We start from the raw sequence: 18,192 nt of genomic DNA on the forward strand, positions 1-18,192 counted from the left end.
AAATATAAATAGAGTAAGAAGATTAAAAAATGAATAAGAATAAAATCAATAAATATTAGGTAAAACCTAAATTAACAATAGAATAACAGGATAGAATAAATGATATTAATAATAACAACAACTTTATTTGTGCAGCTCTTTTTAACATACAGTTACAAAATGCTTCAGTGGTTGGTTACAATCACACATTAAGTATACATTTACACAATTAAACACACAAACACATGACTGCATAAACACATATTAGAAGAACAAGAGCCAAAAACAAAGAGTGAAAGACTAAGCGAACACTGTCCTATAGAAATTAATTTTCAGCAGTGGTTATTTGCAACATAGCTAGATTGAAAAACATAATGAGCTCAACCTACAACCAACATGACAGTATACTAACAGTAATGTAAACAGTGCCACGGGTGCTAAGTTGTATTCTGCTATTTAATGTTCACCTCTAAAAAGCTTTATTTTTATTACCTATGTCGCATTAGCTAATAGATAAAATAATAACTGTAGAGTATAAAACAAAACAACAACAACAACAACAACAAATAAATGTATTAAAAACGACATTTCGAAGCCTGGTCATTCTACGTCCATCATGCGTTTTCAGTTCTACAGGCAGCCACTAGGGGGTGACACGGTCCACCGGTTTGATCAGAGGTTATGGCTTCAGTTTTTGTGCAAGTTGCACCGTTGCTGTAAAGTGCGAGTGTTTAACTCTTCGGTTTGGTTTTACGTTGACAATTAACACCCGGTGAGGTTTACGTCTCTGGGGGCAGCTGTAGGAAGGTAAATACGACAAAGCAGTCCCTACAGGAGAGGTTTGTCTTTAAGTTAGTTTAATGCTATGCTAAGCTAACTTGTTTGGTTCAGTGACTGAGCGGCTATGGCTAATGTAGCGTTAGCTTCGTTCATTTTATGGAAGGTGTAGCTACACTTCAGTTATCAACATAGGCTCGATATTGTGGCCATATTTAGAGTACCATTCTGCTTTCTCTGACAGCGTAGCGGCTAACATGCGGCTATCTGTATGAAGCGGGATGGTGGAGGAAATGAAAGTAAACTTAGCAAACCAAAAAGTTCATTATTGTTAGCTCCTATGCTAATGCTAGCTAGTTGTCATAATGAAATATGAGAGCGACCTGTTGTCTCACAGGAGGTGCGCACTGTCATTAAGTGTGCCTTAACAACAAATAGTTGGTCTGATAGCAGAGCAAGTAATCACGTTTTTCTTCCTCCCAACAAGAGATCCTCTGTCCTAAGAGGTGCCACACATTGACGGCTCTGACAACTCGTTGCAACGTAACGGATTAAATCAGAGCCCGTGATGTTCAATCCGCACATCCATCAGCAGCAACAGCAACAGTTTCACCAGCAACTGAGGCAACTCCAGCAACTTTTCCAGCAGCAGCAGCCTCCGCCTCCCCCGCCGCAGCCGCCTCCCGGACACCATGTGGCCCATCACCACCAGACACCCCGGTAAGCCTGTTAACTCAAGACCGGGGATAATGTAAGGCCCTCTGGATGACCTGTATGCTAACTGCCCGTCCCAACACCTGTTACGGCTACATTTATCATTTCAGATATTTAATTAGTGGTCTGACAGTATTTGATGTTTATTTTGACTGCTGCCTTCCATTGTTATCTAGATTACTCAAAGGTTGTGTGTTATTATCCCTCTTTTACACGTTATATAAAGCGTTTGCTGCAGGATTTCTGTCCTCAGACCAATAACACAAAATCACATCACATTTGTTATTGCATCTTCAGGGCTGCAAAATTTCAAAATCCCTGGTAGCCCTTCGGGCAAGGACTCTTCAGTTTTTGGTAGCCCAAAATAAATTTAAGTAGCCCGAATAAAAAAAGAGAGCAATTTTTTGATTGATGTTTTGTTTCCTGTTTTGTTTCCTTTACAATATTATACATTAAAGTATAATATTGTAAAGGAAACAAAACATTAATCAAAAAATTGTTGAAACACAAATTACAACATTGTATAAAAATTACAATCATCAACTCAAATACTTGGTTCTAATTGAACAGAAATTTCTATGAACTTGTAATAACTGTGTAGGACATGAATCAGTCTGTGTCAGATCCTGAATTTGAAATTTCTACTGAAGTCACGGGTAAGAGGCAAGTGGAACCAAGATCTAGGCCATTTGCTTTTTGAAGTTTGCAAAGACTGCTAAATTGTGCCAGTGGTAGTTCACTCTTTGCAACATAGTACGCTGTTCTAAACAGATTTTTCAGGTTTATTTTTAGTATGTTATTTGCAATTGGTGTTTGTTCTGGGAAAGATATTGCAGACTGAGCAATAATGCATTTCTTGCATTTCTCATGGGTTCTAATGGGGGCCTTTCTTAAAATTACTGGTCCCAGTAACAAAGGCGCTTGTCGACTCAGAAATCGAGGGAAAGCCAACAACACAACCGGCAGAACATTATGTTATTTACACGGGTGCACATAAGTGGTCCGCATGTGCGCATTCGCTGTCAAAATAAAAGACGCGCACCAGATAAGAAGTTGCAACGCGCGTTTGCGTCCATATAAAAGGCACTGTTTTTGTCCCCTAGAGTTTCACGGCACATTCTGCACCACATCTCTGTGCGTTCATCATTTGTTTGAAGCCGGCTCACCTCCTGCAACCACTTTTCCGAGAATACGTGCTTCTTTTGTGGTTCGGACTCCTTCTGACATTTCTTTGGAGGTGGAGGAACACCAATGTAATTGCTTAAAGGAGCTTCTTCGACATCTTTAAGAGTTCTAAACAAATGTCTGTCCTCCTCCAGATAATCTTATGTACGCAAACACGCGTTGCAACTTCTTATCTTGTGCGCGTTTTTTATTTTGACAGCGAATGCGCACCTGCGGACCACTTATGTGCACCCCTGGTTATATAGCTTGTCATATTGCAGCCACAGATATTCTTTTGTCCATGAAACCATAAAGCTGCACTTTCTTTTTGCCTTATAGTCTGATTTGTCATAACTTTTCTGTTTTGTGGTCACTTCTTCACCCTGACCTGTCTTATTTGGCTCAGCAGAACTAAAATATATATCCTGCTGCTTTTACACACGCACTCGCATAACGCTCAGCGATTCTCTGCGCGATCAACCTCTCACATATTTAAGCTTGCTGCGGGAGATTTCACTTGTCATGTTTGCATAGTAAGCTAATGATTGATAAGACGATGTCAGAGGAATTAGTGCGCAAATTATCATCACTCACCAATCAGTACTGTCGCTCTCTATACACAGTTCGCGCGATTGCAAAGTGAAAGCAAAAAACAAGCGCAAATTCAAAGGCGATTTCAATATGTCACATATTGACAGTGGCTCACCGATGCCAATGACATAATTACCCAGCTACATTTCCGAAAGAATGCAAAAGCATTGACATATATTTTTCCTTCCTACGATAGCCCGACGGGCAGGGCAGAGATAGGTTTTGGTAGCCCGACTGGAAAAATCGCTAGCCCCGGGACGTCGGGCTAGCGATTTTGCGAGCCCTGATCTTCCACAGTCAACCAGCCTATAATCTCATTACAGGTAATCTAATTACTTGTTCACTGTAACGCAGTGCACTGATGTGAAAGCCATATGAAGGCGATAAAGCTGTCCTATATAAATAAGCCTTTAAAAATATATATATATCTCCTTAAATTTTACTTGATGTCAGTAATGTGTATAAAGAATTTGAGCTCTATGAAGTTCGTCTCTGTGTCTGCTAAACCTTGCCGCAGATTGTTTGGTATTGTTTGTCTCCTGTTAAGTCAGCGGATGCTCAGAGAAGGCATTGATAATTTTGGATCTTTTTTTCATAAATATATGTTGTTGTTGTTGTTGTTGTTATTTTTGGGGTTTTGTTTTTTTCTTTAAATTGTGAGGTTTTAAATTGCATTTGGTCAATTCAGCAGCAGACGTTTCTCATCGGCAGTGGTTTTCACAAGTGTTCATGAGCTTAAGCAGTGATTCCACTACATAATTGCGTCTGTTTTGAGTCCAGACTCTGAAGATTGTGGCCGTTAATACTGGTTTTTAGCCTAGTCTGTTGCACATGGAAATTTTCTTTGATTCTCAGGGGCTGGAGAGAGCTGGAGCCTATTCTAGCTCTCATAGGGCGAGAGGAGGGGTACACCTTGGACAAGTCGCCACAGGATTCAAAACCAGGACCTTCTTGCTGTGAGGCAACGGTGCTCCATCTTGCTAGGCTGATTCTCAGAATTTTTTAATGATATTGTTTACTGTAGATGAAAGACTGGTTAAGTTCTGGCATGTTATTTTTATATCCAGGCGTGTTGCTACTTAATGTAATTAATTATGAGATGTTCAACCACATGGCTTTTACACTACACATCAAACTAAGAGCACGTATTCTTCAAAAAAGCAACATAGTTTCTCATTTTCAACATTATTTATGTTGTCTTTCTGCAGTTATCCATAAGATGTGGGTTTTAAACAATAAACAAATTATGTTGTTTTTGGGTTTTTTTTTTATATGCATTTTTTTTGTGTCCCAACCTTTTTTGGAAGGAAGCTTTTTATTTCTCAGTTTTTAATCCTCACTTAAATTCGGGTTGAATATTTTCTTCTCTTTCCTCGTCTTTATTCTGAGGATAAGCGAAGGTGGCAGCAAAATCTGTCAAGCCAGCTTTAGCATGATGGATGCATGTAAAATAAATTCTCAGGTTGTTAAGAAGGCGGAAAACATTTCCATGGCTCTGATGGATTTGTCATTTACCCCAGACACTCTGCCTTTAGCTGCAGATTTGAGTGAGGATGTGAATTTTTAAATAATAAGACATGTTACTTTCTTGTGTGTATTTCTTTCCTAGAACCATTCCTGTTGCCCCCCAGACAGCACCCCCTCCCCGGATGGTCAACCTGAGCCATGCCTCGCAGACGACCATCATCGCCCCCAATCCCATGCTGCAGGGTGCTTTACTGATGCAGCAGATGCAGGGTACGGTGTGAGTGAATAGCATAAAAATGGCAATACCTGGAAATCTCAAAGACCAGAAGATGTCACGTGACATTTTCATGTATATTGTTTTTTATTTAAAGCAAGCCCTTATAATATTTAGTTTACTTTTTCCTTTCTTGTTGTACTTGCGTGCAGGTAACATGCGGGGCTTTGGGATGGGTGGGCAGCAGTTTCGGCAGTTCTTCACAGCAGGGAACAGGTCGTCCCTGCTCGGGCCAGTTCCCATGGGCATGGCTATCAAGTCTCCCATCATGGGTTTCCCAGCTGCACGACCCTTCCACCCACATCCCCGCTACTTCAACAACAACAACACCACCACCTCCTCAGCATCCTCTGCCTCCTCTTCTTCGTCTTCCGCGGTATTTATAACAGCGCTATTGCAGTTACTGTGTACAAAAAAACTGTGTACATAAAGTTTTTCGGCTACGATGGATCATTATTTTCTAGTTTTCATGTGATCTGTCTCTGTGAGTAGGATGCTGCAAATCGACAGCCAGATCGTAAGCGGGACAGTGAGCAGATGGCAGCAGGGAGCTCAGATGAGCAACCAGCAGCAGCTAGCAGTACCACTGGTGCTAATGGCAAGACTCAAGCAGGTAGAGCTGCAATTCATCCATATCAGAAACATAGTAATTAGTTAAGATGGAAGCTGAGGTATAGTGTTAGCTAAATGTCATGTGAATTTAAACTTTTTGTACAAAGTACTTGAAGAATATCAGAGTTAAATATTTTCTTTTTCCCTTTGGTTTGTGTTTTTCACCCACAGATGGTGCTACGGGAGGACTGGATGGGCCAACACAACTATCTGAAGAGCAACTTGAAGAGCCTGCAGTGAAGAAAAAGAGGACAGAATGGTGGGGAAAGCCAGTTTATTGCTGCTGGCTGTATTAGAAAACTGCACTCACTATTTCTGGAAAATGTAATTTCTTGTATTTGACCAAAAAAGGAAAGAAATGGGTTTTGTTTTGTTTTTTTCCTCTCACCGGTTTATTTATAAATGTGTTTTTTTTCTTACTCAGTTATTTGAAATTCATAGCATTAAAAAAATGGTGAAACTTTGCTAAACAGAAATGCTTTTTTCTTGTCTTCTCAGGTCGGAGAAGCACACAGAACAGGGAGCTGCCGAGGCCGTCGCTACGGCAAACATAGATGGGGAAGCTCTTTCCTCGGAGTGTAGCAGCAACACAGAGGATGTCCACCCTGAAGGTAAAAAAGAAATTACAAGAAAGCTGCCTAAGAGAGTTCAGGCTGTGTTCAAGAATAAAAGTTTTCAAACCAAATATTGACTTTCAGGCTCATTAGAGTTGTACAAACTCTGTTCTTGCCTTATATACTGCATTTTCATGTCTATATGTACACGTTTCAGTTAAAATACTGCACCCATTTCCTGACCAAAATAAAAAGAAATGAGGGGTGATTCAAGACCTTTACACAGTACTCTGTGTTATTGTTGGGGTCTTTCGAGGTGAACTCTTATTGGGTGTCTCTTTATCACAAGAATGCATCGCTCTGGAAGAAAGTGGCTCCAGAACAGGATCCGACATTGTTGACGCACTCAAGGAGACCAAAGTTGGTGAGGTGAGAGTAACCTTTTGTTTTTGATGTTCAGGTCATAGAGAACATATTGTTTTTCATGTACCTAAAGAACTAAAGTCTTGATTGCTTTTGGTTGGTTGATTTTTATACATTTTTCATAAAAGTTCAACACTCCTGGTTCTTCTTTGTAGGTGCATAGCTGTTCGTCAGCCCCGTCCCCCTCTGGCAGGCCTAGTGAGGGTGACCGGCAGGCTAATTTACCAGCAGAGGAAACTTCACAGAGCAAAGATGCCCCTGTAGCTTTGCCTGAGAGCCAGGATGAAGAGGAGGAGGGTGTGGCAGAGGGCTCCAGCAAGTTCTACTGTTATCTTTGCAGCACCACCTGCCACAACCAGCAAGTAGGTTAATGGTGAGCATTAATAATAATATTTTAACTCCACTCTTTTGTCATTAATGTTCTTCCCTTTGTGTGCTAGAACTTCAGGAGTCATATGAACAGCATTTCCCACCAGCAGAGGATGATGGAGATCCAACACATGAGCAATGCCTGCCTCGTCACCCTGCTGCCTCGGGTGCAGGAGTCTCTACAGGGAGCAAACAAAGATGGGTCAGTTATATGCAGATTTCTTTATGAAAAGCATAGCAGCTTTAAAAGGTGTTGCATATTTCCACATGTTTTAATTAAACCCCTTCAGAGACCACCTCCTTCCTCCTGTGTGTCATATTAAGTTTGAAAGTAGAGGGCGACCCTTACGAAGGATGTCCTGTGTTCATTGCAGGGAGAAGAAAGACTTGAAGCGCTGGTGTGCCACCTGTCTCACACACTTCACAAGTAGCATCGCCGACCACCGTCGCACAGAGGAACACAGGGTACATCAGTTTCATAGCGACATAGCGCAAAAGTAAAGTTCAAGAAATATTAGAAAATATTTTGAGTAGTGTTGAAAATGCTCTGCTTCATGTCCTCAGCTTGCCAGTAAAACAGACATGTCCTCCTGTGCCATCTGCAAGAAACACTTCAAGAACTCCCAGATGTTTTTGGAGCACTTGCAGTCCCAGGAGCACAGACAGAAGGTGGGGAAAGAAATCCTTTTGTTCTTTCTTTTACACATGAACAAATGTTTTCCCAGAGGGAAAGATGTTTCTTTATTTAGAAAATTTTGGCACACATGAGAGAGGTTTTGACCTCCCCAAAGGAAAATCACCAGTGTTCCAGTAAAGAAAAGCTTCTTTTGCCAAATGCAATACAATACATTTATATTCACAACTATTTATATTCATAACTATATAGAGACTAATCGAGTTTGTATACATAGATGAGGTAAAATTCTCACTTCAGTTTTCTCGTTTCTAGCTCCAGGAAAAAGATTGTGAGGCCTTCGCCAAACTTGCTTCATTGGGCACAGAAGGTTTTTCAATAGAAACAGAGGAGGGGACTGAGGAGGAGAAAGGACTGAGTAATCAAGGAGATGGAGAGGTGAGCTGCATATAAATTATTGTTGGTGATTTCCTTCAGTGAGATGATTGGCAAATGTACAACCCTTGGTTCAGAACTGGTTTAAGATAATCTCTGCAGTAACACATTTCACTGATGCAGGACGGCTGGTCCTCAGAAGCGACTCTAAACGACGTGTCCAGTGATGAGCAGTATGACCCTGACACAGTCTATGGTGAGAGAGGCACTCCTGTGTTTTTTTTTCCACTCCTGCTTTCTCTTCTCTGATATTTAGTATCTTTGTGATGTTTAGTTTCTCATTTCCTTCGTCACAGGGTCCAGTTTTTTAGTTCCAGTCGCAGGTTTTATCTGCAAGCTTTGCAACAAGTTTTACAACTTTGAGTCTTCTGCCCTGCACGGCCACTGCAAATCACTGCAGCACTTTGAGAATCTTAAGGTTTGTCGGTTTAAGTTTTAAGCTTAAAGATAACAACATTACTATTTGCATTCAGTTGTGTTTTGAATTTTTTTTTAATTGCATAACTCCAGCCTTAATCTAGGCATATGTGAGCTCTTAAAAGGCCAGTGTGTACATTAATCTGCCGGGGAAACAAGCTGCATGAGTGCATATCTAGAGGCATAATCCAGTATTTTTATGCTGGGTTTTTTCCCCCCACAGAGGTACAGAGCCTCTGTGAGTCGAAAAGGTGAAGATGCTGAAGATTCAAGAGAATCTGTCCAACCTGCTGACGGGCTCATGCACATAAATGAAACTGCCTCAGACTGTTCGGATAAAAATCTACTCTCTGATGACACAGATTTAGCGACAAACCTTACATCCTTGCAGCCCGTCGTCACGCTCACCCAACTTAAAATGCAGATACGGGGCGAGGAAAAGGGAAAGCCGGCCGAACCTGAGGCAACCTCAGAGGACTTGTCTACCACCTCAGCAACCATCACTAGCAACATGGACACATCCCCTGCTGAGGTGCCCGCCAGCAGTAGTGTGGACATGGACTCTGAGCCATCAGCCGCTGCAGAGGATGCCAATGAAGAGTTGGAGGAGAAAGAAGCCCCTGCAACCCAGGGGAAAAAGATTGGGACGGGGAAAGCACCCAGACGCAGGTCGGGAAGGGCGGCAAACAGGCGATGAGGAAATGATGTGCACAGAAAAGAAACAGGTACAATCACAACCACTGACAGGATGTGACTAAAGAGGTGCTTCCATGGAACAGAGACCAAGGAGTTGGTGGTCGAGCTCCTCACCGCACTGGAAAGTTGGAATTAAATGCACAGAGGAACAGGACTTCTCGTGTGAATCGCTCTCCCAGGGTGTGAAATTAACACAATTGCGAGCGAAGCTCTTAATTTTGGCTTTCAGTTGGAAAATGTGGGCCAGCGTCAGCCATCACTATCAGATTACACATTATTATAAAGTCATCTAGTCAAAAATAAAAAGATGAAGTAGATACTGAACATAAAGCCTTTGTGTTTAGTATCAGTATAATCAGAATAACTAAATAGACCTTTTTCCCCCCCTTTTTTTTTTTTTTTAAACAACGAGAACATCCTTGTATTTGATGCCCTCTTTGAACTGATTCCCGTACTTTGGTCTCTGGAAAACTGCAACTAAGCAGATTGTGCTTATTTGTGTAGTCACACTACTACAGAAATTCATAGAGAGGCTGTTGCTTCAACAGGTGACAGGAAAATATATATAAAATATATATATCTTTGGATATAATGGCCCATTGAAGTTTAATTGGCTTTATTCTATCATTCCAAATCTGTGCATTGGTTCAGACATTGTATTATTTAAAACCTAATATTTGCTGTGCTGAATTAAAACTGCACATAGTGTTGTTTGCATACTAACTAAAAAAAATAAAGGGTATTGTGACTTTTACTGTATACATGAAGGATGTAGTTTGGAATTAGGAAATGCTGCTTGGTTGCAAAAAAAAAAAAAAAAAAGCTAAATGCAAGTTTTAATATACAATCAAATTTGCAGATATAGACGAATCCATAGTTTTGTTTTGGTTTTTACTCTTTTCTTCCTAAGCTGAATTCCTCCAGTGACATTTAAAATTAAGACTGCTCGCTAAAGTGCTAATTTTCCACCCTGTTGTCCTCAAGAATCGGGAGTCTTCGATGGCTCATTATCAGCTTTTTTCTTTCTGTCTTTCTTTTTTTTTTTTTTTTTGCACTAATTCTCTGGCTAGCTAGGTGACTGATGGTTAGTACAACCTACCAGTATAAAAGACTGGACTGATGGTAAAGTGGAGACACTGGCTAATCACACATAGCACATGGTGAAATGTAGAATGTAAGCACACTGCATACTTGAGCAGGTGTCAACATTTGTTTTAACACAAACAGGTCTTAGTGGCACATGAACTGAGCGAAGAAAAAAAGCTGAATCTTGGATCTGATCACAGCCTGGTTCACGGCATTTTATCTTCTTTTTTTATGAATGGCTGGGATTTTGGGTTTAATTTGATGTTGCTGATTATGTTTTGGGCAACAAAAAGAACAAGGCAGTCAGCAGTGGTTCCCTTCACACTGAAAGCAGTTTGTAAGAGCCGAATGTGGTAATGGACACCTGTCGTCAAAATATAGTCCGGTGAAGAGTGTGTGTATTTTTAAAAGGCCGTCAGCAGCCAACAATAAAGGGCTTCTCTTCTAGCAGTAAGGCACTTGATCTAAATGACGATTCTTCTCGTTTGCATAAGGCTGCATGCACTTTGTCTACATCTTGTTTTTCAGTTTAAACGCTGTGCTGTCGCTTCCAGGTCAGAATCGATGGCGCAGGCTACATTTAGATAAAAACAATTGTTTTCCACTCATCCTTTTTAAAAGCATTCACAGCCCAGTGTCATTGTTTTAAGTTGGTGCTTATTTGACTCCAGTTTACCACCGTTTTATTTTAGTTGCTGTACCAAGAATAGAAACACAGTTGGGCGATAGTACAAAACTATCAATTAAAATGTAGCAAAGAGTCCTGTAGATTATCCAGAGGTGTTACTCACAGGGAGGGTGAAACAGGAAGCACCACTTCCTTCATCATAACCAGCGCTCTGCTCTGGAAACATTTCACCCCGTTTTAGAGAAACCTATTATCAACCACAGAGGACTGACTGACACACGTAGCAACCCTTGTAGTCACATGATTAGTGTTGTATTCTCTCTGAATGAAGGAGACATGATCTAATCTGTGCTTTTAAGCTCCGAAACAGAACGGAGAGGCAAAATAAAAGGGCATGTAAAGGATGACTTCAAACAAAGCTGTACGTTTCTTATTGTATTTTTATTCAGCTACTGACAAATTGAGATGAACAAACTGGTGATGATTTCTAACTGCTGGAAGTTTATTGTATTTTTGGATGTTTGTTTTCTGTTTGGGAGTCATCTTAATTTATATTAAAAATGTCTCACAATTCCAATGTTTTGTTTTTTTGATTTTACAGCAAACACTTACAGACACTGAACACAGCACAGTGTTTACAGTTAGTATGCGCAACAAGCATTATAATACATATGAGTGTCCAATGCTTCCTATTTACTTTTTGGGAGGGTATAGGAATTGCAAAGCTAATAATGCGATGAAACACTTGAAGTGGAGTCTTTGTCTGTTTAACAAGGACTGACTCAAATGCTTGAGAAGTTGTTGATATGACATCTGTATCAAAACAATATTTAGGTCCAGAATCTGGAAAGATTTAAGGTTGATCCTGTAGTTTGAACCTTGTTTATCAAAGACCATGTTTTAATTCCAACTTTAAAAATATATATATTTAGTCGTTTTCTTGCTTTAGGGCTTGGCCTTATGACCTCCCACATAATCCTGAGCCTTTTCTTCCCAATACAAAGCGGCACATCTGGCTTTAGATTTATAAAGTCTGCAGTGAAATTAAAGAAGTTGATGTAACATCCAGCTTGCATGAGAAGCTGTTTGAGGTTAGTTACCAGAACATCGGGATATTGCCAAAGGAGAAACCAGAATGAGCTCTGCAAAGGAGGAGATGTAATCTATCGCACACGCCTGCTGATGTGAGCGTCGACTATGAAGATAAAGGGTCACTAGTCCAAATGACAGCTTTCAGGAGTTGAGTCAACTTTCATAATATTTCTATCCCGGCTTTTTCCTTAATTTAACCTCCTGATCTAAATATTCATGTCATTCATTTGCAAGCCTTCTTTATCCTCGTTTATGTCCTCCTTGCTGGTTGAGGAGGACTCCCCGTCTGCTGTGGGACAGTGCTCCTCCACATCCTCCTCCTTTGGGGGGCCCAACAACTGGGCTCTGAATTCCAGTCGAGCTTGCCGATTTGACTCCATCAGTTCGTGCAGTTTGCCATTAAGAGCGTCGTTCCGCTCCTCCAGGTCATCGAGGTAAGAGTTGATCTGATCTAGCATGTTGTTGATGGCAGAGTACTCTGTGGACGGGCAGCATAGGTTAGTTTGCTTTGTTTGGCAATTTAAAGAGCAACGACTAAATAAAGAGTTTAACAGTTTTTGATCATATAAATTTAATTTATATTGTTATCAATGAAAGACAGGATAATGCTATGAAAGTTGACAGTTTTTGACTTCAGTTACCTTTTGTTTGTTTCTTTTAAATAAAAAATAACATACCAGCAATTTAACAGTCCAGTATTCATCACCAAGGTTATTACAGAAAACTAAAACTGAAAATGAGGCAAATATGAAAACCACTTTAGTTATATTTATTTGACAACACAACCGCCATGAAGAGGCACTGGTGGGGGTGTTTAGTCAGGCAGGGATGTTTACATAAAGGTGAATGTTGAGTGTAGTTACTGTGACATCTATTCTGAAAATTTTCTGACTCTGTGCAGGTCTGTGAAGCACTAAGCACAACCCATGATTCAACAGTTTTTAGAAACCTCTTAAGCAGAAGTCACTGTTTCCTGTATGACCTTCTCAATGTCCTACATTGTTTTGGAGGAACTTTGGCCCATGAATCTTTACAGTTGCTTCATTTTATTGAACATGGCTGCTAGTTTACTCAATTGATTCATACAAAAGTTTTAAGGATGGACTTAATTTTCTTTTTTACATAAATCTAAATCACGCCCACAAATACCCGCATACGTAATTAAAATTAACAAAAAAGTAACTAGTGTTTGTTCTAACAATCACTGGAGCGGCCCAGCGGCTCTAATGATTGCTAACATCAGTTACAATGAAAGCTTTTGTTGTTTTACCTTCTTCGCCGAAATCATCTTCGTCGTTTATAATACCATCGTCCGGAGAGATGTTTGGATCTCCATTTGGTCCAGACATTGTTATATATATATATATATATATATATATATATATATATATATATATATATATATATATATATATATATATATATATATATATATATTTATATTCACGTGTACTTGAGAAACAGTAGGAACCTTAAATATCGTCAGTTATGCTATTAAGCTAGCCAGCTAGCTCAGTAGCATTACTAAACGCTCTTAATGTAATTGCAAGTAACACCAACAGCGATGTCTGGGTTCTACTTTAGCTCTATCGTCAGATTTTAATTCACAGTATGCACGACACCTCAAACAGCTAGCTTCCGATATTTGTTTACGGAACCATGGAATTGTGGGAGAAATGTGGGCGTGGTTTTGGTTCCAAAGCGAGATGACTCACTCTGTGCACAGTCTCTAGTGACTAGTCGAGTAAAACAAATGTGCTAAACTAGCCATGCTAGGAAGATTTATAAAATAGTTTTATTTACTTTTACAGGTGTCTACTTTACTGGTTTATGAACTTTAATCCAAAGCTCACGCATGCGCTCATATGCCGGCTACTCTGTAGTTTTATGAAATCCAAGCAGAGTGGGCTGTCTGTCGTTCATAATGCTCTCAGACCTGTCAGATGGTGGCAGTCAGCTGACTGGGCTCTGTTGTCGCCTTACTTAAGCCGATTAAGGTTTCGTTTCTTAAAGGTAGCAAAAAAAAGGGGAGGGGAGTATATCAAGGGCCGTGGACATTATTTCTTGCAGACAATTGTCTGCTTTTGTTTAATCACACCGGTGGTTCGATAAAAGGATCGCCTGATGCCAAATGAGAGAGGTGAATGGCTAACTTCGTGTAAGACGGGTTTTACTTGATTTGATCGCTGGATGGCGCCAAGATCCCACAACAGAGTCTGCGCAGTCAACCCACGTGTTTGGGAGCTTCCTTGTTGAAGTGTCGTCCTCGTCAACACGCTGAACGAGCTGTTTTGAAGTGTTTCTAAACTATGGATGAGTTACCTGCGGACCTAAGAGAGTTCCTCCTGAATCACCCCTTTCTTCAGCCCACAGCCGGTAAAAAGGTTAGCGAGCAGATTTCTCCACGTCACACGTGCACTTCGTGTAAGCTGATGTCGAACGTGATGCTAACTTGCAAATTGATCTAGCACGAGCCAGGTGTTCAGATGTTGTGATTGCTAAAGAGTGCTCAACAGCGGTGTGCAATACTGCCATTTGTGGTGTCAATCAGATAACAAGTTAATACAGAGCCGGTGTCGTGCCAAACTAGGTATCCCCGACCGAATTTTATTCCCCTGCATCGGGAGCACACGCTGGACTGTCCAAATCACGGACAAATAGTATCCCACATTGTTGATTTTTAGTTTACAAACACTTCGTATAATGACTAACTACTCCTGACATTTTTGAGATGTTAGCTCTTTATACAACGAAGTTATAGTGGGATACAAATAATATCAGGCTGATCCTGCCACAATTTGTTCCCCCTGTGTAAATCACGGACAAACAGTATCCCACATTGCTGATTTTTTTTGTTCACAAACACTTCTTATTATGACGCATTACTCCTGAAACTTTGGAGGATTTAGCTCTTTATATAGTAAAGTTACAGGAGAATAAAAATAGTTATCAGCCAAAATGTTAATGGTTTGTTAAAATAATCCCATCTGATACCCCGTGAGCAATAAATATATAATTTTCTGTTGTAACCCTCAAACTGAATGGTAATGTAATGATACTAATTTTTCACTTTTTCACAAAATGAAAACATCAGTACTTGCTGCGTGCTCCCAGCACAGGGGAAACAAATTCTGTCGGGGATACCTACTTTGGCACGACACCGGTGTTGCCGATACTTGGAACTTATAAAGGCAGCTTATCCCAGGGAGAGCAGCGTGTCGTGATTTATGATAAGAATTATCATCAATTTAACACTGAGCTACATACTGATCTTAGAGGACAGAAAGAAAGTATCGATCATTTTGCAGTCGTGTCAGTACCAGTGTTGGTATCAATGCTAGCGATTTTTGGATTGATCCACCAACCTCTGCTGACCAAAACATTAACGCCAATAAAAACACCCTATTCATACCTTCGATTTTGTACTTTTTCAGATCAAATGTACTCTAAATGGCCACGAGATTCCCTGCAAATTGGCCGAGCTGCAGAAGTTCACTGAGGGGAAGAAATATGAGAAACTGAGTGCTGCAGCAGAGTTCAACTACAGCCAGTATGAGCCACACATCGTGCCAAGCACAAAGCAACCGTAAGGACATGTTTGTTTGCCCAACAAGTGATTTTAGTAACTACAGCTGAGTAATTTTCTGATGCCATATAGATCAAAGTGCATTCTCTGATGTAATGTATGTATTTTGTTTGTGCTCTAGCAATCAGCTCTTCTGTAAGCTGACCCTTCGACATCTCAACCGGCAGCCGCACCACGTCTTGAGACACGTCAACGGAAAACGCTTCAAGAAAGCCCTCTCTAAATGTCAGTGCATCACTTATCTCTCCATGTGCACCTCTCCTGTAGTGTAAACACTCAGGATGTTACTCATCTCAGGAGTCAGACTTCTTGTGTGATAGCCATCTCTCAGGAAGGAAAGCAAAGCTATCTGATGAGCTTATTCATTTCTTAGCACTTTTTTGCAGATACCAATCGTGCTTAATTTGCTCAGACCAATGTAGTCTGACATATTTGGCAATTTCTTTAATTTTTTTTTTTGGTGAGCTTACAGTAGTAAGATTTAGCTAATTCTATTTTTCTGCAAAGAATCAAAGTTTAAATTGCATAACGGGAAGGAAACAATACCACAATCTGTCATTTGTTACATAAATAAATAATCAGAAGGTGAGAAAATGTCAGTAAATACAGACTTGATATATGAGTATGCATAAAACACTGAGGGTATGGGTTGTTGTATAGTTACACTGTGAATGTGATGGCTAACACAACTGCCTTATGCCTTCTCTAGATGAAGAATGTGTGAAGCAGGGGATTGAATTCGTTCCAACCAGACTGACGCAGAAAAGGTCCAGAGCCACTGAAGAGGAGGGCGGTCGAGGAAACCCTTCCAAGCATTCAAGCAGCACGTGGGAACCCTCATCCAGTGATGACGGTCATAGTGACTCTGAGGACAGCATGAGCGACCTCTACCCCCGTCAGTATCTCCCATCTACACACATTAGATTCATTTGACCACTGATTTCAGGAGAAGCACACTGTCCATCAGTATAACCAATATTAGTCATGATAATTGTCGAGATTTACATGACTGGTTCTCCATTGAATCCACATATAACGACACAGATTAGTGAAACTCTTGCAGTGGGCCTGTTTTACTGCTCTGTAACACCATGTATTTGTCCACAGCCTCCATTTTCACTTTGAAAAACCAAGCAGAAGAAAGCATGGAGGACGGAAAGAAAGAGGAGGAAGATGACTTTCAGACAGATGAGGATGAAGAAATGGAGGTTGAAAAGCAGGTGGTGCAGAAACGCAAAAAGGTCTGTGGAATAATATACACTCGCCTGACACTTTATTAGGTACACTTACCGAGTTTATTCCCCTTTTGCCTTTGGAACGGCCTTAATTGTTCATGGTATAGATTCTCAATGTGCCGGAAACCTTCCTCAGTGATTTTTGTCCATCTTGACATGATAGCATCACATAGTTGCTGCACATTTGTGATGTGAATGTTCTGGTCAACCAAGTTCCAAAGATGCTCTGTTGGGTTGAGATCTGGTGACTTTGGAGGCGGTTTGAGTACAGTGAACTCATTGTCATGTTTAGAAAACCAGTATAAATTATTGCATCTTTGTGATGTGGTTTGTTATCCTGCTGAAATCAGCCATCAGAAGATGGGTACACTGTGGTCATAAAGGGGTGGGCATGGTTAGCGTGGTGCTTAATTTGTCCTATGGGGCCCATAGTGTGCATAGAAAATTTCCTACACCACCACCAGCCTGAACTGTTGAGGCAGCATGGGTCCATGCTTTCATGCTGTTTATGCTATTTGTCTTTTTCTCTTTCAGGCTCAGGGTGGTGGATTTCATAAGAAACAAAGAAATAACAGCTGGAGATCAAGCAAAATGAAAAAGAAACACAGAAAAGCCCAAAATGGAAAGTAAAATCCAAACCCCCATGTGAAGAGTATTTTTATATGCCCTGCCACGACATCTAGTTTGAAGTGTTATTCCTGTGTCAGAATCAGCCTGTGACCCTTCAACATCTATTACGTGAGGATGTTTTTGGTTCCTGAGTTCCACTGGTCCCACAAAGGCTGATTTACATGACGCATAGAAAATGTGTTTAAAAGTTCCTTTGGACTGGATAAGGTGTGTTTTCTGGTTTGCATTCAACTGCACTAGTGTAAAATATAACTCTGTTTGAATTTGCAAGAACTGTCTGTCTTTTTTATTATTTTTTATTTTTTTTAAAACATTTACTCCAATTTTTAACCTAAAAAATGCTTCAAATTATTCTGTTAGGTTTCCAACTTGATATCATACGACAAACTTCAGCAACTACACACAACACATCTGCATCTTTTCCACGAAAACGGAGATTTATCTGACCATCGAGATCTGATTTTACTGGTTGTTGTGCACTGAGGATGCAAACTTTTCTTCAACACAGATTTGCAGCTAAAGATGGAAAATGAAACATTTTCGGTCACAGTTGTTTATATGACTTTTAAGGAAGCGAGAACAGATCTTGTTCTAGTGCTGCAATAAGCTTCACCAATGATGGACTGTTGTTGCTCTATATGGAGCACCACAATAAGTTATTGCTTATTAATCTGTCTCATTTAATGTACAGTTTAGTTTTAGAGTTTTTACAAAATTTAATAGCAAAGAATCAGGGGTCTTATTGTTAATTTCCCTCTGTACTGTGGTACTGAAGGTTGGGAATCTGGTTATCGATGAGCCACACAGGTGTATTATCACCAAGATGTTG

At 40.3% G+C, this 18,192-nt stretch overlaps 3 protein-coding genes across 4 annotated transcripts; 2 read left to right on the plus strand and 1 right to left on the minus strand.

The window, feature by feature from the left end:
- Positions 1–594: 594 nt before the first annotated feature.
- ciz1a (cdkn1a interacting zinc finger protein 1a) lies at positions 595–11,391 on the plus strand. Of its 2 annotated transcripts, none has more exons than XM_085164537.1 (16): positions 595–818; positions 1,244–1,476; positions 4,835–4,962; positions 5,119–5,342; positions 5,459–5,579; positions 5,750–5,837; positions 6,077–6,189; positions 6,482–6,561; positions 6,711–6,917; positions 6,996–7,126; positions 7,299–7,389; positions 7,489–7,593; positions 7,874–7,996; positions 8,117–8,189; positions 8,290–8,411; positions 8,634–11,391. In XM_085164537.1, exons 2-16 carry the CDS (start codon positions 1,325–1,327, stop codon positions 9,105–9,107), a joined length of 2,232 nt encoding a protein of 743 aa, XP_085020663.1. In that variant the 5' UTR covers positions 595–818; positions 1,244–1,324; the 3' UTR covers positions 9,108–11,391. The 2 variants fall into 2 exon arrangements, with proteins under 2 accessions (XP_085020663.1, XP_085020662.1); XM_085164536.1 differs by having other exon boundaries at positions 596–786.
- Positions 9,490–13,291, minus strand: bbln (bublin coiled coil protein). Its single transcript, XM_085164545.1, has 2 exons — positions 13,183–13,291; positions 9,490–12,390 (listed from the first exon to the last, which is right to left on the minus strand). Exons 1-2 carry the CDS (start codon positions 13,259–13,261, stop codon positions 12,119–12,121), a joined length of 351 nt encoding a protein of 116 aa, XP_085020671.1. The 5' UTR covers positions 13,262–13,291; the 3' UTR covers positions 9,490–12,118.
- Positions 13,292–13,847: 556 nt separating this feature from the next.
- Positions 13,848–17,651, plus strand: surf2 (surfeit 2). Its single transcript, XM_085164543.1, has 6 exons — positions 13,848–14,296; positions 15,347–15,498; positions 15,620–15,723; positions 16,208–16,393; positions 16,606–16,739; positions 17,268–17,651. Exons 1-6 carry the CDS (start codon positions 14,222–14,224, stop codon positions 17,361–17,363), a joined length of 747 nt encoding a protein of 248 aa, XP_085020669.1. The 5' UTR covers positions 13,848–14,221; the 3' UTR covers positions 17,364–17,651.
- The last annotated feature ends 541 nt before the right edge of the window (positions 17,652–18,192 follow it).

Source organism: Neolamprologus multifasciatus, chromosome 7 (genome assembly GCF_963576455.1).
Source record: "Neolamprologus multifasciatus chromosome 7, fNeoMul1.2, whole genome shotgun sequence".
Lineage (NCBI taxonomy): Eukaryota > Metazoa > Chordata > Actinopteri > Cichliformes > Cichlidae > Neolamprologus > Neolamprologus multifasciatus.